The sequence below is a fragment of the Lepisosteus platostomus genome, chromosome 9 (assembly GCF_059453375.1).
Source record: "Lepisosteus platostomus isolate fLepPlt1 chromosome 9, fLepPlt1.hap1, whole genome shotgun sequence".
Taxonomy (NCBI): domain Eukaryota; kingdom Metazoa; phylum Chordata; class Actinopteri; order Semionotiformes; family Lepisosteidae; genus Lepisosteus; species Lepisosteus platostomus.
The window spans coordinates 38,969,918-38,996,395 of record NC_142619.1 but is presented as its reverse complement, the minus strand read 5'-3'; the positions used below and the strand labels follow the sequence as shown (position 1 = coordinate 38,996,395).

Genomic DNA, 26,478 nt, shown 5'->3' with positions numbered 1-26,478 from the left:
GAGTTTGTATGCTAAGTGAAAAGAAAATTCATTATTGAAATAGCATAGTAAGCTATAAAATAAACTTTTCTGTTTCCAGTTTCAGCGTTGCTGAAAATGGATCTGTGGCTGCTGAAATTTACAGCTGTAAATAATATTGGTTCCAAGAAAATACATAGTGGAATTTGTGCTGCATCATTGGACTTTTTGCACGGCACATTTTGCTTTGAAACACTATTGAACAAAGTGTAATTACATTGGCAAAACTCCTAAAACTAATGCATTTCTGACTTAAATTTCTAAAAGTTTTTAATGAAAAGCAGCTGTTTTGTCTTTAAAATTCATTTGCATTATTGTTAATATTTTTTCTGAAGCCAGTAACTAATTTACAGGAAAAAGTTTTAACTAGTACTAAAACTTATTTTTACAGAATATGAATGCATGGATTTGTCTTGCATGTCTTTTTATAGGTTTTATTGTCAGTGTAGTGTCCATCCATTTAGCTGATTTGCTGGACCTAACATTAAAGAATGGACTTCCTGTAGAATTTGTACTACTGTACATCACAAAGAGTCACTGTGTGGTCTTTGATAATTTGTGAAAGACGATCCTTTTAATAGATTATCATCACAGAAAAATAAGAAAATGTTACCAAGTCCTCAGTTCTCAGTAAAAATAGATCTGTGGCCTGTTGGTTCCGCCTCCTCTTCCCATGGTTTTCCTGTCTTTTCTGGCTTGGTGGTGGAGTCCAAGAGTTCTCCCTGGCTGTTGTACCCAAACCACGAAGGGGGATCGTCGTCACTGTGCTGCCAAAGCCGGATTCGTGGCTTCATTTTCAGGGCTGCTTGTCTGAGGAACATGACAATGTCTTCTAAAACTCTAATAATTGCACTGTTTATAATTTAAACAATACAGTATATCCCAGATCTCTGTACGCAACCATTAAATGTTCACTCCAATTACTGTATAGTATATCAAGGAGCATCACTGTGCAATTGGTCACTTTCAGCTTCTTACCTGTATAAAACACTGTATAACTCACTGTTCACTTAGGGTTGCAGAAGTACAGCTGGTATTATTTATGCATCATTTTGTGAAGCACATTAAAGGAAACAAGCATTACTGGCTGTTTACTTGAAAAAATGAAAGATATGAAGAACTGTAGGCTAACTTGTCACTTTGTTATTGAACAGTCTGAAAAAGAACCATTTAAACTGCAAATTGTGATTAAGACGTGGAATATGTGAACATGCTATTGTTAAGAGGATGTATGTGCTTTAGGTAGAGCCTGTTAAGGGTAGAGAAGGAGCATGAGATCAGTTTTTTAATCCATCCACTATCTGAAAGCCACTTGTTCCTGGTAAGGGTTGTAGTAACATGTGAGCTATCCTGAAAGCACAGAGGACAGGATACAGCTATGAGGCAGCACCTCTTACTACCATACAAGCCATAAATAATAATCCAGACCTATACTTCTATACCATTTTAGAGCACTTTTAATTTGATTAATTTTTGTGATTGTGTGGACATATTTAGGGTCCACAAGTCTGCCATATAGTGGCACTCAAGGCACGTCATAATGTCTAGGTTTTGGTTGACAGGTACCAAAAAAGACTTACCTGGAGATGCCTCTGCAGTACATCATTTTGAGCACCTTCAGCTGCTGGCATCCCTTGTGTAAAAACGTGGGCGTCTTGTCACTAAGGCGAACGCAGCCACTGACATCAAGCTCACGCAGATAATGGCATGCTCCTGTTAGGTACTGTATACACATATCTGTCATCTGGGGTGGAACACAATCACAGATGTTACATTTCTGTGCCAGTGCTTGAATTGTTTCTCTACAGTCTGTCACTGTGATGGAGCAATGGAAAGATTTTTTTTTTTAATGATTTTTAGAAATCTTCTCTGGAATCAGTATGGATCTGGGCGAAGGACCCAGATCAGCTGCAAGCCATCATGAGGACAGAGACATTCACTTAACTGTTTTTAAAGGTTTCTAGTTTTGACTCTGTTTGCACAAGGCCTTTATTGACAAAATGTCAGCTTAAAATTAATGCTGAAAACTGGGTCACAGAAAACACAGCAGCCCTTCTACTATATGTAGCTTTCTGCTCTTCTCCTCTGTCTCAGCATGCCCAAACCATGGACTGTTCCAATCATTCATATTGTATGTTTTAAGATCCCTCTCCAGGCTGCCTCTCAGTAGGAGTTAGCATGATTTACTGAGGTGAGTCAATCCTCACCAATTCTTCTTACCATGACTAAAGACCTCCAAAGGTCAATGGTGACCTTCCTGGCTGAGAATTTAACCCAACTGGGACTTTTTTTGCTGAGACTCAGACTACAAGATAAAATGTGCTCTTCAACCAAGTGAGGTTTATTATTATTTTCTTTTTATTTTAAAAACAGTGAAAATTCCTAAACCATTTTGAATATAATTTCATATTTACAGTAAATACATTCTTACAAATGCAGAACTTTTTTAATATAGAATCAAATCTATAAAAAAGAAAACATTACCATCTTTCTGTACTGAAAATAAGAGGAACCAAAATTATACTGGGGTTTAGGTAAAAAAATATTTTAATGCTTCAAATTGGATTTAGTGTGCCCTTCTTTATTACCTAAACTATTTTTAACTTTTATGGGAAAAGGTAATGAAAGAGAAACATGTTCTAACATTTGAGTTTCCATTTATGGCCATTTGTAAACATACTTTGGGGCATCCAGAAATGTTGAGTGAGATGATCGTCCGGCAGTAAAAAGCCAGTGCTTTAATAGTCTGGTCTGTCAGTGAGATGCAATGTGAAACATCCATGCACTCCAAATCTCTGACTTGCTTGCAAAATTTCTGCAACACAAAAGATAAAGTAAATTGCAACAGACAGGAAAGACTTCTCCTGTCGGAAGTCTGAATGGTTTGTGAAAAAATATGAAAGGTTCTTTTTAATATATCAGACTAATCCTTTAGGATTTATTGCGCCAGCTCTGATTATGAAAAGAAGAAAAAGCCCTGTTCATAAAATTTTTGGCAAAATACTGAAACCTCAGACAGATGTACGTGAGTCGCATAATGTCAATTTTTAATTTGCTTTTAGATGTTTTCTGGTTAAAGAGATAAACTGAAGCCTTAGAAAGAAAAACTGTTCCATTTTAACTTTATTTCATGCAGTGCACAACAGACATATGTTCTTCATTCATGAGAGCATATATATTTTGATTCTTGAAAGTGTATGTCTAAAATGCATGCAACAATGAATAATAGTGAACGTTTAATTTACCTAACATATTCTTCTAATATTACTGAGTATGAAGAATAAAGAGGAAAATATTTAACTATTGCACATTGTTTTAATTAAAGATGGAAAAAATCATGCCTCGACATCTACACATAATAGTTCCAGATGCAGTCCTCTGTATTGTATAAAAATGTAGTTTTTGATCATATATTTGGCATTCGTACAGTACAAAACACGAACATATTTGCTATCGATGTGTGCCTGATGACCACTCTTTTCCATTTTTTTTTCTGCGTCACAAAAACATCCAGAGAAACTCGGCATTGGTTAAAAATGGGCCAACACCTTTTTTGAATCAAGAATGATCACACTACAATGTGCTGTGCTTTTTACTAGTCCTACAATGTGTGAAAACATTGATTTCACCTTGACAAAACTTAAAAGTATATGTAATTTCACTGGAAATAACAACTTCCAAGAAAAAAATATTTTGTGGGTGTTTATTTTAAGTATTTCAAGTTTTAATAAATTTTGGCTTAACCCGCTTGGTTAAAGGGCATCCTCTCAGTCATAAGACGAGGGCTAGAAGAACCGAAGACGCTGCATGCAGGGTATAGGAGCAGACGAGGGCAGGAGACAGTTGAGAGTAAATTAATTAACAGGAGGATGAGCAAAACGAGAGAGTAGGAGCAGCAGGGATAGAGGACCAATAGCAGGAAAAACAGCGTGACTGCGAGGAGAGGAAGTGAAGAGAAATAGAAACAAGGGGAAAAAGTGGAACGGAAGGTCCAGGGAATGGACTGGTGATAATTGGCATCTATCTGCTTGCTGCGGGAACATTATCATGGGAGGCGGAAGTCTGCTACATGACAGAGTTTATTATGATAAAAAAAAAAATGGTGCATTTCTTAACGAAGGGAATGCTGTGATAGCAGAGTCCTTTGCAACCCAGTGTTTGCTGTCAGGGATTGCAGTAAAGGGAGATGGAGGGGGAATGAAGCAGGAGCAGAGGAAGACAAAACTGCAGGCTGATTGCGAGAAGCCTGAGATTCTTGCTCAAGGCAGGAAGTTCTTTGTGAGAACAACAGATGTGGAGATCCACAGGGAAGAGGAATAGTATATTTAAAAGGACACCGCTGAGTTTCTTTCCTTCTATTTTAGGTGGCTTTGTTTGTTCAATCTGAAAAGTTATGGAGAGGCAAGCGTAGAAGTTTTCCTTTCTTTCTGTCCTTTCAGTTGTTTAATTTAAATGATTCTGTTTAATTCAACAGTGAGGATCACGGTCTGCATTTTGAATTATGCATGAGACAACATAGGAGACAAGTAGAATAGCTATATATTTATTTGGTAGTTTGGGGCATGGTCCCATGTACAGGTAAAAAATGCGAAATTATTCTGATTTAAAACACTTTGGTGAAATTGGCTTTGTCTGTCATTATCCCTCCTGAACTTCAGTTAAGAACTTACATGTATCTGTTAAATCCCTCTCCAAATGATTTGTACTTTACAGATGACAATATGAACTCACTGCATGGTCTTCAAACACAACACTTAAACTATTCACTTAGTGTGAATTATGTGCGCAATGTGGTGTTCTACAAAAAAAAAATCTCTTAAGATGTAAAAATACCCTACTGTATTTAGTTTTAAAAAATGAAACAAAGGAGTGTGAATATTATTTTTTATGTCTAACATCCCAGATATCTTTGCACTCTTGCCTGTCCAGGCATATCTGCCCACTCCCTTTATACACCCACTCTGTTTCCTCCAAGGAAGCCTAACACAGGGAACAAATATTCCTGTGGTAAACACGGGGGGTCTGCTTCTCATGAGTCATTCATATTTTGAACAGAAACAGGACAATCTGGCAACTGGCAGAAGATCAATGTGAAGTGTGAGATTTTTTTGAATGCATCCCTGTCCCTGCTACAAACATTTTTAAACATTTACATATGTAAGTTACCTGGAGATGTCAACATGAGTTGTATGGTGAAACTAACTCTGATGATAAATTCTGTTTACAGTAATCAAATTAATTTGTAAAACAACTGGTACTCCTATAAAGACGTTTTTAACTAAAATCACGAGAAAAAAACAACCTAATGATAATACGGCAGAAAATGATTTTGCAATGATTTTGATTTTGAAAATTATTTGTGCCTCCTCTGATAAATGAAAAATATATTTTTCCTTATGAAAAAGCTTGGCTACAAACTTATAGAAAAGAAGTCTAGTTTGGGATGATCAGACATCTGTTTAATCTTTACACTCCTGATCTACTTTCTTGATTGAGAAAGAATTACAAATTCCTAATTTTACGGAACCAGGGTGCATTGTTTTGTAACATACTGTGGAAAAGTTACAAATGTTTAACAAATTAAGACATTTAAATTCTGAACTCAAATAGCATTATTTTCTTCTGTTCTCTCTTAGACCAGAATGGAAATCTATTGCCCTTCTTCACATTAATTTCAGTACAGTAAAGTACTTTTCTAGTGACACACTATGCTAAATGAGGTCTTACTAACTAAATCATTGTATAATTTAACTTCCCTAGATAAACAGTCTTTTTATAGTATATATTGGGTTTGTTTTTCGATGTGCAGGCCATTTGTCCCTTGTCTTAGGTGTTTATTTTAGGTGATTATTTTATTGCCCAGCAACAGCTCTGGCACTGAAATTCTTACACTAGAACAGCTATACAGGGGGAGAGTATCTGTTGGAATATGCTTTCACAGCAGAGGTCAGATCAGAATGCCCAGCTGAGTAGAGACCAGAGGGCAGGGCTATAGGCACAGAAGTTTTTCATACAAAATTAAGGGAAAGTACCAGCAATTTACATATGTGTGGACTTTTCCAAGTTTGATATTAAAATCCACAAAAAAAGTTTTTTGTCACCTTTTAGAATTATCTTAGTGTACAAGCTCGCCTGTGCAGGGTTATTTTAGCAGTTTACATTTTTCTAGACAGAGATGTATGTTTAATTATGATTGTAAAAGAGTTGTCAATGTTAGTACTCTAGCTGGATGGGTTTTGAAACTCAGCTGTACATATTTAACCAAACGTTTCCTGAAAACCACTTACTGCTGGTAAGGGTAACAGCACCAGCTGTTTATAGGGGTTTGCCAGTATTAGTCTGTGTGTTGTGCCTTGTTTGTAGGTTTGTGAAATAAATCTTTTAAGCTATTTCCCATTCAATTCTCAACCATCAAATTGTTCACAGAAAATTAAAGAACCCACATGATCTTACTCACTTTGCCAGAGTAGCAGGAATGTTTTTATAGCTACACCACATTATCTGAATGAGGATAATGTAGAGTCCACAGAAACAACTAAATCTTTTTCAAAAGCATCTGCAATTGTCCTTATAATACATACAGTATTTTTAACCTGTTGGCTATCCCATTTTTTGTCTACAAAATCTGATGCAGTATGTTTACTGAACATATCAAGTTGAGATCATGTACAGTATGTAAATCGGCACTCCTGAAACAAATCTCTTTCATGTGCTATGCCAAAAAAGAACTGTTTCATACAATTTTGAGAAGTTCAAAAAACATTTAGGTTGTTGAAGTGATAAAAAATATTGTACACTGAACAATGATAAAAATGGTGACAACAGCCTAAAAAGATATTTAAAAATAATGTCACAGAAACAATGAAAACTAAAAGTGTGTAGGTTTCAACAAACACTAAAGATTACTACTGACAGATACTTTAGATATTGTGACTTCATTATGAATCCTATATTTTTGGGTTTTAAAATCTGTACAAGATATACCACATTCTTTGCCAAAAATGTAATACTTCAATTGTATACCTCAATTCCAACATCCGTAATCCAAAGGCATTCTGAAACAGTTAATTTCTTAATACCAGTGTTGTTACCAAGAGCCGCCAAACTCTGTTAAAAAAAGAAAGAAATGTACAGTACATCACTAATTGTTGATTTCTTTAGACAGAATGGCCAAGCTTCTCTCCAAATTCAGCACACTGAATTTTTAACTAAGCTCTCACCCCAATGGTAAAGGTTTGAGAACTTAAGTCTATCATTAATTCTTTGCTCTGTAAATGACATTGAAGCATAACATACTGTAACGTACACATGTAAAACAAAAAATAAAAACTAATAAGTCATAATAAAGCAATAAAATGTGTTGATTTTGAGTTGGATCTGGAACACATCTCTCCTATTTACATAAATTCATAATAAAAAAATGCATGTCTGGCTAACATGATTTTGCCTTACACATGACTTTTTTGATCTTTTCATGAAGAACAAATGTGTACAGCTTCCAAAATAACAAGCACATGTTCACATTTGTAAATCATTTAATGTTTCCCATCAGAAAACAAAATGTTTTGGAAAAAACACGGAATCAGATTAAGTTATTTTGGGACTTAAATATTTAAAAAAAATAATAGCATGTAATATTGCTACTGTACAAATTAAATGCTTGTCCTGGATAGTTGAGCTCAATGCTAATTGTAATACATAGGGAGTGTAAATACGTAAGGTTACATTTTACTGAAAAATCGTGTCTTGACAACAGATTGCTTAGAATCTACATGTATCAAAGACAATATTGCAACCCCCTTTAGTCAGCATAAGTCAAGCATGGTTATATGGCTACTTTGGTGCTAACAATGTGCTTTCGGAAACAAGCAACAACTTAAAATACACACAGACATCTGTTTTCAAGACTGATGGACAACACACACAACACATGAAAAGTTTACATACGTTTGCAGTGACAGTGAGTATCCAGACCCTGCTTTTTACAAAACCAAAATTGACCAGACCATGTCTGTCAGTGGTCTTAACCCAAATAAGACTAATGCAGTTACCATACATTAAAGCCATTATAATACAGTAAAAATCTCTATTCAAGACAAAACTGATGCTAAATCAGTTCCCTTGATCAAATTAATACATCACAATGCACCAAAAAAGTTTTTCTTTTGCCTGGTGACTATTTCCACAAACATATAAGAACATTGTCCATTTTATAAGTTTAAATTGGGTCTCTTCTTTTTTCAGTTCCTGACAGACTACTACACTAACAATTCCACTCTCTCCTCTCTAGGCCTGTAATTAAACTGAGAGGTGAATACTGCTCAGTGACCACACAGTAATCCTAAAACAGTTCTCTGTTAACTAATTACTACTGCTATATTTCTACTTTGTTTCCTGTGCATTAGCCAATTCTCATTCCATTCACATACAGTACATCATTTAGGATTGCCTTGGGTTTAGGACTGAGAATTAGCTTCTGTGAAACTTCATTTTACTATACCACATTGCAGATTGCACTTGCATACTTTATATTCCTACTGTTACCTTTTCAAAGAAAGCTTCTAAGAAAAAAAGGCCTACCCATTCTCAGTACATGCTATGTATCACATGTTTCTAAATTCTGTTATATTATTTCTTGAAATGTCAGTTTGGATGAAAGATGTCATCCTGGACTTTGAACAAACACTTTTATTGTCTTAGTCGCTTTGAAGCTCAAAACTGAGAAGTGCATAAAAAGTTTTGTTTTAAAAAGTCACTTTCAGTATTCTTACAATGAAATAGTTAATTTATCTTCAGTACTACAGAGGCTATTCCTGAACGTAAACAAGCTGAAGCACTTGGATGGCATTACATATGCAGTAAGTTAAATTTAGGTACATGATAAATGATGATCAGGCAACAAAAGTTATCTCTCTAAAATATCATTTCCATTTCTGTAAAATCTATTTTTTTAAAGGAGGAGAATATTGCAATTGGCTCTAAACTAAATTACAAATGTATAGGAAACATGTAGAAAACGAAATGGAAATGGCTGATATATTGTAATGAGTATTTCACTCAGTGACAGCAAAGGAAGAAGTCAACAACATGCCCCAGACAGTGGAAGAGGAAAGTCCTATATTAAATCGTACAGAAGAGGCAGGCGTGTTTTGGATACTACTGTATAGGCAAAGCTAATAAATCCTAATTACCCAATGGTATACTACCAATTATACTATATACTATACTATACAAAACGAGAAGTTATTCACAGCAGCTCTTCCAGCAGCTGCTCATAAATGGATAGTACCCAAAGACTGGTAATGTAGTGACCATCCAAAAGGATGTCAAAACTGTAATTATAAACCCATAAGTCCGACAAATGTTAGATATTAGGTAATGGAAATGATAATTGGAAATAAACTATAGGTACACTTAAATGGCAATAGGATTCAAAGGAATAGTCAATCACTAGAGAAGGTAGCTCTGGCTTAACTAATTTAAGAGTTCGTTAAACAAGCAATAACAGTAATTGATGCATCCAGAGCACTGTACTTACTGTACAACGTGGCACACTGGCAGCTACATCAAATTGTTAATGGAAAATGTAACTGAAGTATAATTAAAAAGCTGTTTAACATTTAAGACTCTATCACTGATTTAAAAAAAAACATCTTAACCTGAATCAGATTTGTTCACTACATTTTATATATATTATATCATAAATTATGATTAGCAAAATAATATTGTTTTACAATAAATCTCCTTGCACTTATTGGCTGATGTTAATGTTTTCTTGAAGGTTGACATGGGCATGGGACGTGTGATGTGTTTTTAGGACAAAGAAACAGAAAATGTCCAAAAGAAATTAATTAAAGGACAGACTGGGGTGCAGACTGTTTTAAGAGGCAGTAAAATGTTCGTAAAAATGTTTTAAGCCTTTAACTTGAAACCCCATTAAACTGAAGTTTAGTTTTAATTAACAGGGGTGTTAGAATGTTACAAAACATATGTACTGTAAACCTAAAAGCAACTAAATACTAAATGTTACCATAAAACCAGTAAAGAAATTTAGTGATACGGTTCAAAACTCCATATAAATATCTAAGAAATCCTGGAATCAATGATGTCAGGAAAGGGAATGACCTCGGTGCGGTCAGCCAACCTGATCCATTTCTGCTGCTGTGAAAGGCCCAGAATGGAGACACAGTTCAACAGGAACACTAGGTTTGCGTGAGGAATATTCTTGGCATTCATAGTTGACAAGGAAGAACCTGGTGCTGTCCCTAGCTAGGCTATTGTAAAGCCCTCTTGACCAGCCTCCCTGCTAAAGCTACACATCTCAGCTCGTCTTCTCTCTTCCTCGCTACTCAATTTCTCCAGTTCCTCCCTATTGCTATTCTTGCTCAAAACCACTCTGCTCCCATCTTAAGTCATTTGTTTCTTCCTTCACCTCTATTCCTAATTTGTTCTACCTTTCTTTCTGTTCTCCCACTTCCAGAGCCTTTTATTGTGCACTCTTGTTGCTCTGTGGTGCAGTGGACCACGCACAGAATTCAGAACTACTCAGTCCCTTACCTATGGACACCTCTTGCATCTTGATCAAGGCTCATCTGGTCAGACAGCACCTGTGATCTCTCAGCTCTGAATTACTTTCCTCAACATGTTCTTAACTCTCAAGCTCTCAAACTGGCAGAATGATTTACTTTTATTCACTGAAAACATGGAATACATACTATCTCTCTGCCTTAATTATTGTGATCACACAGGTACTAAAGCATGATAAAACACTGTCTATACTGGGTCAAGAACACTCTTCAATAAAGATCAATAAAATGATTTAGAAAATCACCCAATTATTAGCATTTTTAAGTCAAATTAATATTATCCTAAATATAGTCCTAGAAATATCTTCATTTTATATTCAAATTCCTATACCAAACAGAACCAGCTGTTAAAGTCTTGTGTGAAGCCTTTAACAGAAAGACAGACAGTTTCTAAATGAAGCCAATCCTTTTGTTTTGCCCTTGAATTCTAATAGATTATATGTTGGGTATGTAGACAGCCTCACCCCCTAGATAATACCTTAAGCACGCACTGTAGAAGGTATAGAAACACGTGTAAAAAACATTAGCAAGGTAGGTCGTCTTAAGATTTCCGGTCCTTCGATGAGCAAAAGACTCGCAAAAACATCTGCTAGAATTTGAAGCCCCGTGTTTCTCCAAAGAGGAAAAGATAATGGAGAGTTACATGTACTGTATACAGCTGATGAACTGATAAAAGCCCACAGAGCTAGCAAACTAGGAAGAACTCGCGTTGCTATGACAGCTTGGCATGAGAACAACTCAGAGATTGTAGCACTCGCAAAGTGTGGAATCGTTGTTTTTTTTAGTAATAGCCATATTGTATAGGAGCAGCACCCCTCCAAAATGAACTATTTTCAATAAAAGAACACATTGTTTAAATCTCCAATGCTAGAAGATTTACTTTTTTTCATATTCTGTAGCTCATCGGTTCCAGAGAGGTATTGTAACTCCAAAATTAAAAAAAAAAACTTATATCAAATGTGTTGGATTGAATGTTTTAAAGACACTTTGTGAAACTTTAGTGCTTTTGTTCCAAATACAGTACAATTCTTACAAGTACAACACAATACAGCTCAACATATATTCTGAAACACGAACATTTAATGGAAATACAAAGTGATGTGTGTTTCCGCTAATTATTTTGGCAATAAGGCATTAATAATGATCACATCAAAGCACAGCTTGATATCTTTGTGTCAGATAGTTGAGGTTCATTAATAAGCAACAGCTTTCTGTTAAACACTTTACTGATTAGTGCGTATCACAGTGTGGCTGACTGTTGTCAATTACAAAACTGCCTAAAGAACAAACATCAGACAACATTAAGCCTGTCAGGAAATGATGCAGATCACTTCACCAAGTTTCTTTCCCTCTGGCTCTACCTGGTCTTGGATGTTGGTTCCTGAAAGGTCAATGTGGATCAGGGAAGACAAGCCACTCAGCCACTCAATCCCAGAATCAGTCAGATGCTCACAGTAACACAGACTCAACTGGGTCAATTTATTACACCTAAAAAGGGAGTGAAATATGGCATGCTGTCAGATGAGAGGTCACAAAATTACAGGATTGAATACCGTAAGGTAAAATTGCTGATACCTCTGTGCTATTCTCAGTAGCGACACATCACTAACACGCACACAGTTAGTCAGATTGAGCTCTCTGATCTTCCCTGCTGACGGTCCTTCCACAAGGTATCTGACTCCTGTGTCGCTCACCCTGAAGCAGCAAACATAAACAGACACAATTCATTGAGAGATATCCACTGAGATGATTGTTCTGGAGTGCTCTTTGTTCGGGGCTTAAAACCAAAGATACCTGTATACTCCTTTAAGATATGCCGATCAGTGAATTATGAGCTCAGACAAGAATATTTGCAGCATTTCTGTTGTCTTTGAACTGCAATGAACTATAAATGCCTTCAATGTAAAAGTGTATCTTAACGGGGATCTTTTGTTCATAATATTCAAAAAGGTGTTTGTTGTTTTTCCACTTTTTATATCCTTAACAGGGGTGAATAGTAAAGTATAGCATCAGCACTGTATAATATTTCTGAATTTAATGTGGCAGTACAATAAATCATGTTAAGCTGTATTTTTGTCTCTCAAAACAATGTGGAGGATTAATGTATATTCACATATCGAAACAGCACAATTTCACCTCAATGGTTTTGCCAACTGAAAGACCTCCAATGCATCATACAGTGGATACCATCAGAACTGACCATTTGATAAGAAAATTGCTTGGCAGTTCACGCAATGCTCTTTTCAAACTTCAGATAGAAAATACCTCATTGTGAACTGCACAGATACAGATATCCATCTGTATATATACTGTACTCCAAGGGAAACTGTTAAGGCAAATTTAAATTAATTGAATTACCCGTGATTTCCAAACTGTTGCTTAATAGTCTGGCAAGATCATTCACATCTTAAATCAATTTTCCTGTTATAGATAGAACTGAAGAGTATTTTTTTTAAATTATTTTCATGGTACAATAAATTATATTTTTTCTCATTTTTGTGAGGACTGTCTATAATTAATTGTCTCATGTGATTTGTTAAAAATGCATATTTTCAAAAGAGAAACCTTTTTATAACAACAGAAAATGAATGATTTGCTTTATTTTTTAATTCAAGGGAACATCAGATAAACATTATTTCAGGCAAAAAATACTGCTAAAGGTTTTACAATGATGAATAATGCTTTTTTGTAACTTACCATTATTATCGTGAAAGTTCCATAGTGCTCTACAGGAGAGCTTGCACTAATTGGAGGAAGAATGTAAATAAATAATAATAATTCCTTACACTTGTATACCACTTTTCTGGACACTCGACTCTAAGCGCTTTACAGGTAATGGGGACTCCCCACCACCACCAATGTGCAGCATCCACCTGGATGATGCGACGGTAGCCATACTGTGCCAGAACGCTCACCACACATCAGCTCTCAGTGGGGAGGAGAGCAGAGTAATGACACTGATTCAAAAAATGGGGATTATTATTTATTATTAGATTTAATAATCTAAGGCGATTATTGGTAAAGGTCAGAGGGAAATTTGGCCAGGACAGCAGGTAACTCCTCTTTTCAAGAAATTCCCCAGGATTTTACATGACCACGGAGAGTCAGGACCTCGATTTTACGTCTCCTCTAAAGGACGGCACCTTTTTAACAGTATAGTGACCCCATTACTATACTGGGGCATTAGGAGCCACACAGACTGCAGAGTGAGCACCCCCTACTGTTTCCACTAACATCTTTTCCAGCAGCAACCTTAGCTTTCACAGGAGTCTCCCATCCAGGTACTGACCAGGCTCACATCTGCTGAGCTTAAATGGGTTACTATACACTAGCTGCTGGTGTGTCTTACTGAAGTCACTGCACTGAACATAAAGTATTACCTTCAGCTCCTGAAGTACAGAAGACAACTAATTATGACTGGAATCCAGATCCCGTTTCTCTTTTTCTTTATCCATTTTTTACATGATTGCTGGATTGTTGGGAGGTAAGGCTCCACAACGGAACTCACACTGGGTTTGTGCAATCTGACCCACCTAACGTTCTCCCTGAACTGTGTTATGGGGCTGCTGGCACATAGTGGCTGCTGTCTGTCACACAGGTGAGTGTAGTACTTTAGCAGTAGATGAAGTGGGCCCCTTCTACTGTATGAGTAAAGCACTTTAAGACTTTATCATAAAAGGTGTTATACAAATGGAAGGAATTATTGTAAATCAGTTGGTTATCAAAAAGAGAACCAAAGATTCTACCCTATCTAAGGTAGATGCGAAACAAAACCAGCAATCACATTCTTATGTACTGTATTCTGAGGTGCTGGTTTTCACTACATGCCCATGGAAAACACTGTGATGTTTTTGGACTCGAAAGGAAAACTCGAGTATTGTTGTCATCTTACTGTCCTAACCCTAACCCTAACTATTCTGCTGAGGAAAGGTAAGATGAGCCCAAATGTAGATTGTTTAAGCTCAAAGATGTAGTTTTTGGAAGTAAGTAAAGTGTGAACTAAACATGATTCATTTACTGTTATAAATCAAGACATGATCAAACAACAGGATGGGTATTTTTTCATTTCTAGCCAGTTTAAACATTAGTTACAGTCAATTACCTTAAGCTGAGATTTTGTGTCGTAATTATTAGCTAAACGAAATAATGATTTTCTGCACTAGATGTAATAATGATAACTTACCTAATGCAGTCGGCAACATTCAGAACTGTCACGTTTTTCAGAGCCCCTATTGCTTTGAGACTGATGTCAGTTATTTTAGGACAGTCAGCAGCATAGATGTGGCTCAGACAGGGTGAGCTCTTACAGAAAGCTTTCCAGCTTGTATCAGTCATGCGACTGTTACCTATGGACATGTGCCAAGATGTTACAAGCAATTCGTGACAAAAATAGTATTTTTTAAACCTTCTGTATCCTGCTGCAATGCAATAACTAAATAACTCTAAATGAACAGATACATTTTTAGCTAGAACTTTTAAGGAGAAATGTACACAATCTAAACATAGTTACAGTATGTATGTAGATACAGTTTATGTATATACAATATTCACATATTTTATGTTACAATGATTAAATAAGGTCAACTTTGGTGCAAAATAAAAATATAATTTGAGCAAATTGACAGTAGCTACTACTGTACTAACAGAAAAAAATGAGCATTTTTACTATATCTTTTCTAAATTCACTCAGAATGCTGAATTTTTAACATTTATTTTAATCTATTGTGCATGATTACCATTTATATTTGTTGCAATACTCAGATTCAAATTTCATTTTTTTTCACGTTTCTTAAAAAGTATCCCAATTTTTATTTTTCACACATATATATACATAATACAAGCTAAGCAAATTGCATGTGCATTTTTAATTCAGGAGCACATGTAATGTTAATTAATTCGTTAATCTCCGGACACCAATGCAATCCAGAATAATCTTTTCCAACGATGATCTCACTCTGCCCAAGAGAGAGCTTTACAGGACCATTGATGGAAAGAGGTCGTCTGTAATCCAATGCTTCCCAGCAAAAAAACCCCCACTGGAGCTACAGAATTATTTGGAAATGGAATCCTTTCTTCTCCATGCTTATTTTATAGTTTACACTGCTATTTTCGTCTCAGCTCTTCTAGCCTTTTTTAAAACACCGAGACAGAGAACGCCTTTCTGTCCTGGCCACCCTTATGCCCACTAGATTCCTTGCACACGTTCACATAGACATGAAAGAAGAAGCGTTATGTCTGACCTTCGATCTTTATCTGTTTCAGCTTACAGACTTCAGCAATGGCCTTGAAGGCAGTGTCTGAGGGGTGAGGCGTGTCCAGCAGGGAGACTGTGCGAAGAAGATGGCACTTTGAAACTACTGCCTGTGAACAAGGAGGGGAAACACTGATTATTAGACGCCTTTGTGAAAGTTCTCGGCTTTGCTTTAGGTACACATTTAAGTGCTTATCTCATTTTATTGCCATTTCGTTTCATTTCGCATTATATCATTACATTTACACAATGCATACAGTAATTAATTCCACAGGTGGTTAGGTTTTGAATTGTTTGCAAATTGCTCTAGAAAACATAAGGCATGAAAGGAGGCTTTAAAGACATGAAATGCAATGTTGTAGTTTCTTTCATTTAAAAAAAAGACATTCTGTGCAGTGCTATTTCATTTCTGTATTCTGCAAATTCATCCAAGAAATATATTTTGAGATGCTGAGAGCGGGGTATTTTTAGGACTCCAAGAATCACAAACAACTTGGATTTCATGCACTGCAACAATACGAACAATAAGAACTCTGTGGGCAAATGCAGATGGTGTAGTCAGCTCCTTTTAAGGTTCCTTCTGTGCAGATGACTCAAAAAAGTGCTACTGTGTCTTTTATGCAATGAATATTAGGTCAGCCTTCAGTATAGATACATACAGTGTACCGTATCAATAGTTATTCCAATAGTACATATGTCAGTAGTTATTTATACAGTATAAATATTTAAAGGTCTTATGTCATGAACAAATAAAAACAAATATTTATGATTACTAAAGTACAGAATTAATTTTACTTTTTTTACAAATGATGAAGTTGCAGCATAACAGTAAGCTAATGTTGTCATAAATCATGATCTCTACCATGTCTTGCAAGGAATTCATAGCTCAACAGGTGATTTAAGATGCATTATACCCAAGTACTGTATTCCAAAATGTCATTGTTTGCTCTAGCATTCCTCCAATTTCTTATCATCCCAGCACTGAAGCCAAAGGTTGATCATGATAGTGGTTTTTAATTAAACCTGGCTTTGTGCCCATATACCTAAATTTGTTTTAATTTTCTTCATTTTCATTTCCTGCACTGCCAGACATAGCATTGCAAAGCATCCAAAGGGGAAGTATGTGTAACTTGGTTGTGCAACTGAAAAGTTCATCTTGCTGTCAACAAAAGGACTACACTAACTGGCTCGAGATCCCTAGACTGAAAGTTCCTGCACGATACACGTACCGTATGAAATTTTTATATAAACAGTCAGGCTCTTACATGCAAGATTATGGGTTGTGAGGGGGTTATCATTGAAATAAAACAAGAACATTATGTTTGTGGTGACAGGTATAGTATACATTATTTTGTTTTTTTACTAGTGGAAAGCCAGAAATGCAAACATGAAATTAAATTTTAATATGATTTCTGGAAACAGAGAAAGGCAAATACACTTTGCAAATTAAAATTAATACACTTTCTATTCAGTACTTCTTTTCAATAATCTTGAATTCATATTGAATTCTGTGTTTTTATTACAGCCTGCCTGAAGTGCAGGGTAAGGGGCTTTACAGACCTCAGCATATGTAATACTAAAGATCATTTCACTACTTAATCTTTACATACTTAGTATGTGTAAAGATAACATTCTCATGAACAAAGTTGTTTGAATTGGGATTCCATATTCTCACAGGTTATAACAAGAATATTGTACAACATGGATTAAAACTGTGGAAATGGCATTCTTTGTTTTCCCACTAGAGTTTCATTGATCAATAAAACAGATTATTTCCAGTAAATACTGCGTGTTGCTGTGCCAGCAGAAGATTCTGCCGAAGTTGTCAAAACAATACAAATATCATTCTATGTTGGCAGATATCCACAAAAAGATCTTGAGAAACTCAAAAAACATGTTGAAATAAAAGCTCATGTCCAAATGAAATAAGTCCCTTTGTTCACTACTCAATTATTTCATTTTCTGCAAAACAGAGTTTTGTAAGCCATCTGGCCATATCTTTTGCCTCAGATGCTGAAGACCATACTACAGTATATCTAAAATATTACAAACTCCAGTACACTCTTCTTCAATCTATACCACACATAAACTACTTCTATTTAAGATAGCACATTGCATTTAAGTGATGGATTTAATCAGACTACCACTAGTAAATGTTACTAGTTCGGTCTTGTCCTAAGATTGTTGCTGTTCTGGATCTCTGTTTTTGACAGCTTTCAGGCTTCCTCTTAAGCTCACAAACTTCTCTTGATGCAGTATTTTGGAATAGTTTTGGGAGATATCCAGCTATCCAGGTCACAGGCAAATATCCTGGCATTTTCAACCCTCTGGTCATTGGAAGCAGTCTGCCACATCCAGATTTAGATAAGATCACTTTATTAGCAATATACAAATTCTTGCATTAGGAATTTGTCTTTTCGAGTACCCCAGCTTGCTCTCCATGAGACACACAGGCAGGGAGAGAAGCTTGGGGTCAGAGCGCACAGTCAGCCATTTATACGGCGCCCCTGGAGCAGTTGGGGTTAAGGGCCTTGCTCAGGGAACAACAGAGTAGGATTTCTCTGCTGGCCACGGGATTTTAACCGGCAACCTTATCCATATCCGTATCCATATTGTGTAAGACACGTACTGTACTGTAATGTGCTTTCTTAACACAGAAAAAATAAAAATCATATTATGGGGCTCCACAAACACAATCTACCTGTATATGACTATATCGCAGGCTTGACTGGGTCTAAACAGGGAGATGTCACTTCTGTAACATGCTGAATTCCACTGAGTGCTGTTACTCTGGAAGGAAGGGTTTTATATAGTCTATACTGACTAGGCACAATATCATCTCCTTTCTTTACAAAAAGCAATATCTCACAATAATGGCTAAGCCATCAACCTCAGCAAGCTGCTAAGCCTAAGTTGTTGCAAATTGTCCAGCTAGAACATGTGAGATTTTTAACGCCTGCAAATGAAAGAGCACAGTTAAATGGATTTTTAATGGAAAATTATATTTGCATGGTACTGTATGCTGTGAGAGAAATGTTGGAAAGCAGTGTCTTACATTAATTTAAGTTTGTACAGTATCAACTTCATTCTTACCAGTATACAGCTGTCTGTAAGAGTTGGCATGTCATTAAATTCCAGGTGCTGAATCCATCCACATCCCTCTGCTATGTATCTGAATCCCTCCACTGAGATCTAGGAAGACCGAAAGCTGTTTCATTTGGAGCAAGGAATACATCGGGCTGCCAAAATTAGACACGTCACGTGTGTATGGCTGCTTTTTCCTATTAGTATAGACTTTCCTTTCATTTAAATGTTTATGAGAGATTAGAAAATATTCTGAGATGGAGCAATGGAGAGTAGTTTCCTAGACTGAAAAAAATTACAGAAGAGATATACTATAATGTCAAGGCCTGTTGAAAATAAACAGCTTTTTTGTCATCTGTCTAAAGCTGTGTTAATTTTCTGGCCAAGCAAGTAATTTGTAAAAGCAGTTATTGCCTTTTGCCAATTCACATCGCCTGAAAGTTCAGAATTATACTGTATTAGTAGCCCTCAATGAACAAGAATCTTAAAATAAGTTCTGCATAATTTAAAGGTTAACAAAGAATGTTATTATGTAATGTTCCATATTGTTAAGAAAGATACACATCTTCAAAGAGTTGCATTGTGAAATTAACCTGACATAAAGAGCAGCAGGGATTTGTTCCAGTTTTTTCCATTTTATCTGCTTCCCTGCTGATTCAGATTCAGAGGTAATTTCTCTCAGCTGCTTCACCTAGTGTATCTTAAATGTAATGATTGTAAGTTGGAAGATTGGAGCTTCAGTCTTCAAATCCCACTAAAGCACACAGTCATCACTGAAAAGGGCCAGCCTGGTGGTCTTCCTGTCAAGCTACAGTATGTGTCCAGGGTTCAGCTCTAAACGCAATGTTTCATACTGCAGCTCTCTCAAGCACTTTATCTTAATGCAAGCATTTTCGGACCTCTAAATAGTTTAGACCATGAACAAGTGAAAAGTAAAACTAGACTGTTGAAGCACTCTTAGACCTCTATACCCTGCTCTACCAGAAATTTTGCTCCTTGTTGTTATATTGATAATAATTTTGTAATGTTGTGTCAATCAGTTTTTATCCGTTCCACTTTTGATGCAAAGTTTCTGTTATCATTGAGACAGTCCTGTAAGCATGTCTACTAGTGACCCATCAGAGAAAACGAAAGAGGTCTTGACTTTGTTTTGGGGATGGAAGGCATCCTGAAAAACTTGACACCCCAATCAAAATAGGTACAGAGCCCATACAATGTCCAGTATGTTCTAGTATAATGACCTTTATTGACATTTTTATCACTGATACTCAGGCAACCAGCAAATAATTTAATCTATAACTACATGTACAGTAATTTCTATCTGAAAAGGGAAAAATCAGGTATTACTGCTTGAATGTTGTTGATGAAACTATCCATCCATCCATTTTCTAACGACTTTATCAAAAACAGGTCAGACACACAGACATGCCAGTCCATCACAGGACAGACACACACACACTCACAACAGGGTCAATGTTCCTTAAAGCCAATTAACTTACTAGTATGTTTTTGAACTGTGGAAAGAAACCGGAGTACCTGGAGGAAACTCAAATGAACATAAAAACTCTCCACACAGATAGGAATTGAACCCAGTGAATCGGCACTGTGAGGCAGCAGAGCTGACCATTGCACAACCATCCCAATCTTGGTAGGACTAATTTCCTTAATTTTATTTCAACATTTTAATACACAAATACCATCTACTGTATGTTAGCTAGTTTAATGTTCATCAAAATGACTTGTAAGAATGTAAAGGTCACATTTATTATTTTTCACTATCCCATTAATTCTTTGTTACACTTCTACAGAAGACTGGGGTGCACAGAGGATTCAGGATGATCTAAACAATTAACAAGGGATGTGCTGAGCTTAATCTGTATTGGTCAATTTAAAAGAACATAAGAACTGTTAAAAATGAGAGATGGCTCATCTAATCTGTTTGTTTGCTAATCCATCTGTTTTTGAAAGAAGGCAATGCTTTCAACAACTTGCCTAGCCCCCTTATTCCTTACTCACACAACCCTTCATTTAAGGAAATGCCTCCTATTCTTAGGATTAAATGCACTTGCACATTTTCAGTTTCTGGTCTATGTTTTACTGTTGATTTTGAAGAAGAATAAATAGGGTTAACTCTGTCATTGCCTTTGAGGATTTTGAATACTTGAATTAGGTCCCATATTTAATTTTTTAGCTTGTCAGTTTAGGTCATTCCTTTAAGTATGCAAATGTACTGTATCTGGACTGATACCAGAGCAACAGTATTTGTTTTTGGAACATGTTGACCGAAATTGCAGACACTATTCTAAATGAGGCCATACTAGCTTCTTAACTGGAATGTCACTTGATTTATATTCTATGCATTTAACCCACCTGGATAAAAGGAACACCTATACAAGAATGCTGTTCATTGACTTTAGCTCAACATTTAACACCATCATACCCATAAAACTTTCTACCAAACTCAGGGCTCTAGGTTTAGATACAACCCTCTGTAGCTGGATCCTAGACTTCCTCACCAGCAGACCCCAGACTGTCAGGATTGGTAACCTCACCTCCAACACACTCACCCTTAACACCGGTGCCCCTCAAGGCTGTGTGCTCAGCCCACTGCTTTACTCCCTGTTCACCCACGACTGTACTGCTAAGTTCAGCACAAACACCATCACCAAGTATGCTGACGATACCACAGTCGTGGGCCTGATCACTGACAACGATGAGACTGCCTACAGGGAGGAGATAAAACAACTCGCAGACTGGTGCCGAACCAACAACCTATGTCTCAACATCAGCAAAACCAAAGAGCTGATTGTTGACTTCAGAAGACAAGGAAAAGTTCACTCCCCCATCTACATAGAAGGGTCTGCGGTGGAGAAGGTGAATAACTTCAAATTCCTAGGCGTTCACATCTCTAAGGACCTTACATGGACACTGAACACCTCCAGTCTCATCAAGAAGGCACAACAGCGGCTGTTATTCCTGAGAAGGCTGAAGAAAATACACCTACACCCACTGATCCTCACCAACTTCTACAGATGTATGGTGGAGAGCATACTGACCAGCTGCATCACAGTCTGGTACGGCAACTGCACCGCATCCGACCGTAAGGCACTACAGCGGGTGGTCAAAACTGCCCAACACATCATCGGCAGTGCCTTACCATCCATCCTGGAAATATACAACACAGGAGTCTGAAAAAAGCCACCAAAATTATGTCTGACCCCACTCACCCCAGTCATAATTTGTTTATACCCCTACCATCTAGCAGAAGGTTCCGGTCACTCCAGTCGCACACAACTAGACTCCAAAATAGCTTCTTCCCCAGAGCTGTCAAGTTGGTGACGCCCCCACTCCCTTCCACCTTATTATGATCTCTCCTAACGTCCTCCTGTACCCACAACGACTGTACTCCTACACCACCACACACACATGTAAGCCGAAATTGTACTGTCCCCTCGATAGCCCAGTAAAACTGTAACAGGCATAATAATATTTAATATTTATTAATTAACCATACTACTTTTAACCATATTATTTTTTTGCACTGTTCCAAGAATTACCTTGCACTGTTTTTGTCCTGTTATATTTTCTCTGTTTGAGGAATTTTGCACAGTTTTGATTACTTGATTACATGTTATTTATGTTATGTTATTACATGTTACTGTTATTGCTATTGTGTAACTGTCTATTGTCTTATCTTCTGTCCTATTTATATACTGCACCTGAGTGACTAATGAGAAACAATTTTCATTATACTATGCACCTGTGTAAGTTTAATGACAATAAAGTTGAATTGAATTGAATTAACATTTTTTTATTGCTTAACCACAATGTCGAAAATATGTGAATGATGTGTCAGCATAAACTTCCATATCTTTTTCATACATATCTTCTAATAGAAGCTCAGTGTTACCTATTTTCTATATACAGTTTTTGATTTTGCTAAGTGATTGTCATACTTTTCACTTGTCTATGTTAACTATCATCTGCTAGGTGTTTTTCCAGTCTTGAATTTTATCTAAATATTTTTTATCTTTCTTTGTTGTTTCCACAACCTCTACAAATCCTCCTTTTTCTAATTCTTTGATTTAGAATCATTTATATAAATTAGGAAGAACAGTGGTCCTACTACTGATCCTTGTGGTACTCCAGTAATTATACCACCCCCATCCATCCGCTTCATGGGACTGTTACTGGGCAGCGGAGCACTTTTAGCAACAGACTGCTCCAGCTAAGGTGTTCAAGGGAACGTTTCCGCAGGTCTCTCCTCCTGGCGGCTGTCAGGGTGTATAACGCTGCCCTAGACTAGGACTGTTAGCCCTTCATTTGCTCGTCTATCGACAGCATGTTTGCGCCATTGTACTTTTTGGACAATCAGTCTGTATAAACCTATGCACATTTTGCACATATTTTATTGTTTTTACAGAGACTATAATCATCACATTTTGCACACACCTATGTATTTATTTTTTATTTATTTTTATTTATTTTGTTGTCTTTTGTTTTATAACTATTCTGATGTCTGTTTTTGCTTGTCTTGGGCTGGACTGCTGTAACACATCAATTTCCCAACGGGATTAATAAAGTATTATCTATCTATCCATCATTCACCACATACTGTATCTGTACTCTCTGTTCAATGCACTAACCATTACTTTAACTGAAGCAAATGCCTTACCTAGATTGACTAGTGACTGTTATTTGAAAATTAAGCCTTTATGACAAACTTTATTAAAAGCCTTCTGAAAATATATAATTTCAAAACAATCTGTAAATATCCCATATCACATACTGTTGTTAATTACTGCTGTTGATTGTTTAAAGATCTCAAAAAAGTCAGTTAAGCAAGACCTGCAAACCCAAAAAGAAAATGGTCTTCACTTGGCTTGTACTGTAAATTCTCCCTCTAAGTATATTTAGATTTCCAGGAAACCATATTTTTTAACATAAATAAAGCATGATGTTATTGAAATTAGAGAAACATACAGTATGCATTTATTAGGACACAGATAAAAACAAAACAAGTTTTTCATCATATGAGCTATTTTCAGTAAATTCTATTTAAGGTTTTAAGGATTTTTAATAGGTGTTTTTATGTGTTTTTAGTGTTTGCAACCTAAATCATTTCAAACTAAAACAGGCCATTGTAAGCACAAATACAGGCATCTATGAGTTAGCACTGGATGGCAAACATATCATTGAAGGAAGAATTACTCAACTTCCTGTATAAATTACACAAACAGAAGCACAGTATAGGGTTTTTTTGCACAGTAATTTGTTATAATTATTATGTATTATTCCTGTGTTCAGTCATTGTATATTTTAAAAAATATTATATATTTTTTATAACCATTGAATCCTATTCTGCACAGTTTATGCAAGAAGGAAAATGCTTTCATAGTGCAGATAGATATCTAAAAACCAAAAAAGAATAAGTAAAATATATTTTGCATGGAAATACTACTAGTGGAAGCAATATAATACAAACACATAAAGGCTTTTTAAATGTTTATAACTAATGTCTTTCCATTTACTCTACAGCTGAAGAGCTCCGTTAATGTTACAGAGCAGATCATTCTGAGAGATGTATCAACAGACGAGGGAAGAATTCCTTATTAGGTCCAGAGCTAACAAATACACATGAGCTTTAGACTGGTACACATAAAAGCATCATCAGCACTGTCTTTGTTTCAAGCAGGGGCCCACTGGAGGAAATGTTTATTAGTAGACAAATGTAACCACATGAAAACAAACACTCCATCACAGATTTTGCATGTGTTTTTATTTAATGTGTTTTATGTTGGGTTTTTTTTAGGCTAAATAAAAGTACAAAAACATTCACTAAGTACAAAATCATTCATTAAACCAAATGGTTGTTTACAAATAGGATTAAATGTGATGTGGCTGTTGACAAATAATTTAAATAACAACTCTTTTGAAGGGCCTTTGTAAGTGTCCCACTGCAAACTGAAATTCTCAAACTGTAACAGTGTGCGTGTCCTGCTTATATTACAAAGAGTAAAACTGTCCAACACCATATTTCTGCAAGAATATAATAAGTCTTAAAATGTAATGGCAGGTTAATAGTAATATTAATAATCTTTGTTCCACTTTTATAGTAATATTGGAGGTGATAGTGTAGTGAAAACAAACAGGTAGGAATCTTATTAATATTTTCGGGATTATCATCTGTCTTGGCTTTTTTGCATTGAGATTGGAAGAATATGCAAGGTGCTCCTAACATTAACAGACCTATTCAGAAAGCTGTACTTTGAAAACTGTGCAATGTACTCCAATATAAATGGTCACGATAACAAACAGGACAGTGGAGAACATGCTCTCATGGATAAGAAAAGGACAAACAGGAGGGAAATTACATTTCTGGTGTCCAACAGAAGTTACACCAGATGTTATAAAGACCACCAGAACATCTGCTGAGTAATGCTCTCTTGTTATATATGGCATACTGTATATATATGGGTCACATGCATATCAAACTACATTCCTACATTTCGCATATTTTTTACAAAACAGCTGTTCAACTAACTTTAAAAGTACCCTTATCTACCCTGTACATAACCCAAATACGACAGCAGACATTCGAGTGTCCAGCACTTGCAAAATAATTGTTTCGTTTCAATGGAACCAGAATTGAATATGTATTTTACATTTAAGTGATAACTTAAAATAAAGTAAGTTTCAAATAAGGTGAAACTCGTCCCCATCTTAATTCATCTGAAGGTTTTTCGTATACAATTTGAACCATATTGATGAAAACTGATGCAAAATCCATATTCTGTCCTCTTGGACCCCTGCTCCACTTCAGCCTTCAATGTTCTCATTTGAATATTTGCTAATACCTGCGACCACTCCACTTGGGCCTGTGCCCGAGGCTTCCATGCTCACCATGTTGACTCTCCTACTCAACCACAGCCTAGCCCCTGCAGGCTCCTAGTGCCAGCGACAGCCAGGTGTGGGTCCATCACTCCTGTGCCATCTGTTTGCAGTGCTAGGAGGTTCAGCAGGTGAGTTGTTGCACTCTCCTTAGCAGATTCCAACTTCCATGGTCACTATCCTGCTGTCTTTACACCATCTGATGAGCATTGGCATCTGGTGCCTTAACCTGGCATTTGGTTCAGCCCACAGCACCAGTTCTGGTTACAAAAAGTGGCCATTAAGTGGCTGGTATACCACGCTAGCAAGCAGTGTTTCATACCCATTATTAGTTGAGATCATTTCTGCCCAAAGACCTATAGTCACTTGGTCTACCAGACAAAACTGCATGACTAACAAGCACTTGTTATTCTTCAGAGCAAACTTCAGAGGGATGGGCTATTAAATGTTCAGATCAGTCGTTTGGCCCATAAGTGGGTTGGACAAACAATTTGCATGTCAGGACAGCTACAGACCACCACTAGAGTTTCCTCTGACTTCACCCTGCCCAGGCAGAGCTTGCCATCTTTCAGGTCCTATCACACGTGCTTATGCTTCACCTCTCCAGTGGTGTGGATGAGATGGGCCAAAGGTGGGCTTTTCTACACA

At 36.5% G+C, this 26,478-nt stretch overlaps 1 protein-coding gene across 4 annotated transcripts in view; it reads right to left on the bottom strand.

Annotated features, from left to right (window-relative positions):
• Nucleotides 1-565: 565 nt before the first annotated feature.
• fbxl13 (F-box and leucine-rich repeat protein 13) overlaps nucleotides 566-26,478 on the bottom strand; it is a 73,194-nt gene continuing 47,281 nt past the window's right edge. The window contains exons 13-21 of one of the 4 annotated variants that reach the window (XM_088644945.1): nucleotides 18,949-19,047; nucleotides 15,845-15,965; nucleotides 14,788-14,950; nucleotides 12,180-12,299; nucleotides 11,966-12,092; nucleotides 7,042-7,125; nucleotides 2,699-2,833; nucleotides 1,599-1,762; nucleotides 566-828 (exon numbers count right to left, since the gene is read on the bottom strand). In XM_088644945.1, coding sequence (XP_088501071.1) covers nucleotides 639-828; nucleotides 1,599-1,762; nucleotides 2,699-2,833; nucleotides 7,042-7,125; nucleotides 11,966-12,092; nucleotides 12,180-12,299; nucleotides 14,788-14,950; nucleotides 15,845-15,965; nucleotides 18,949-19,047 — 1,203 coding nt within the window. In that variant the 3' untranslated portion in view covers nucleotides 566-638. Of the gene's footprint in view, nucleotides 829-1,598; nucleotides 1,763-2,698; nucleotides 2,834-7,041; nucleotides 7,126-11,965; nucleotides 12,093-12,157; nucleotides 12,300-14,787; nucleotides 14,951-15,844; nucleotides 15,966-18,948; nucleotides 19,048-26,478 lie in introns of all 4 variants that reach the window. The other 3 variants (XM_088644948.1, XM_088644946.1, XM_088644947.1) reach the window with 3 other exon arrangements.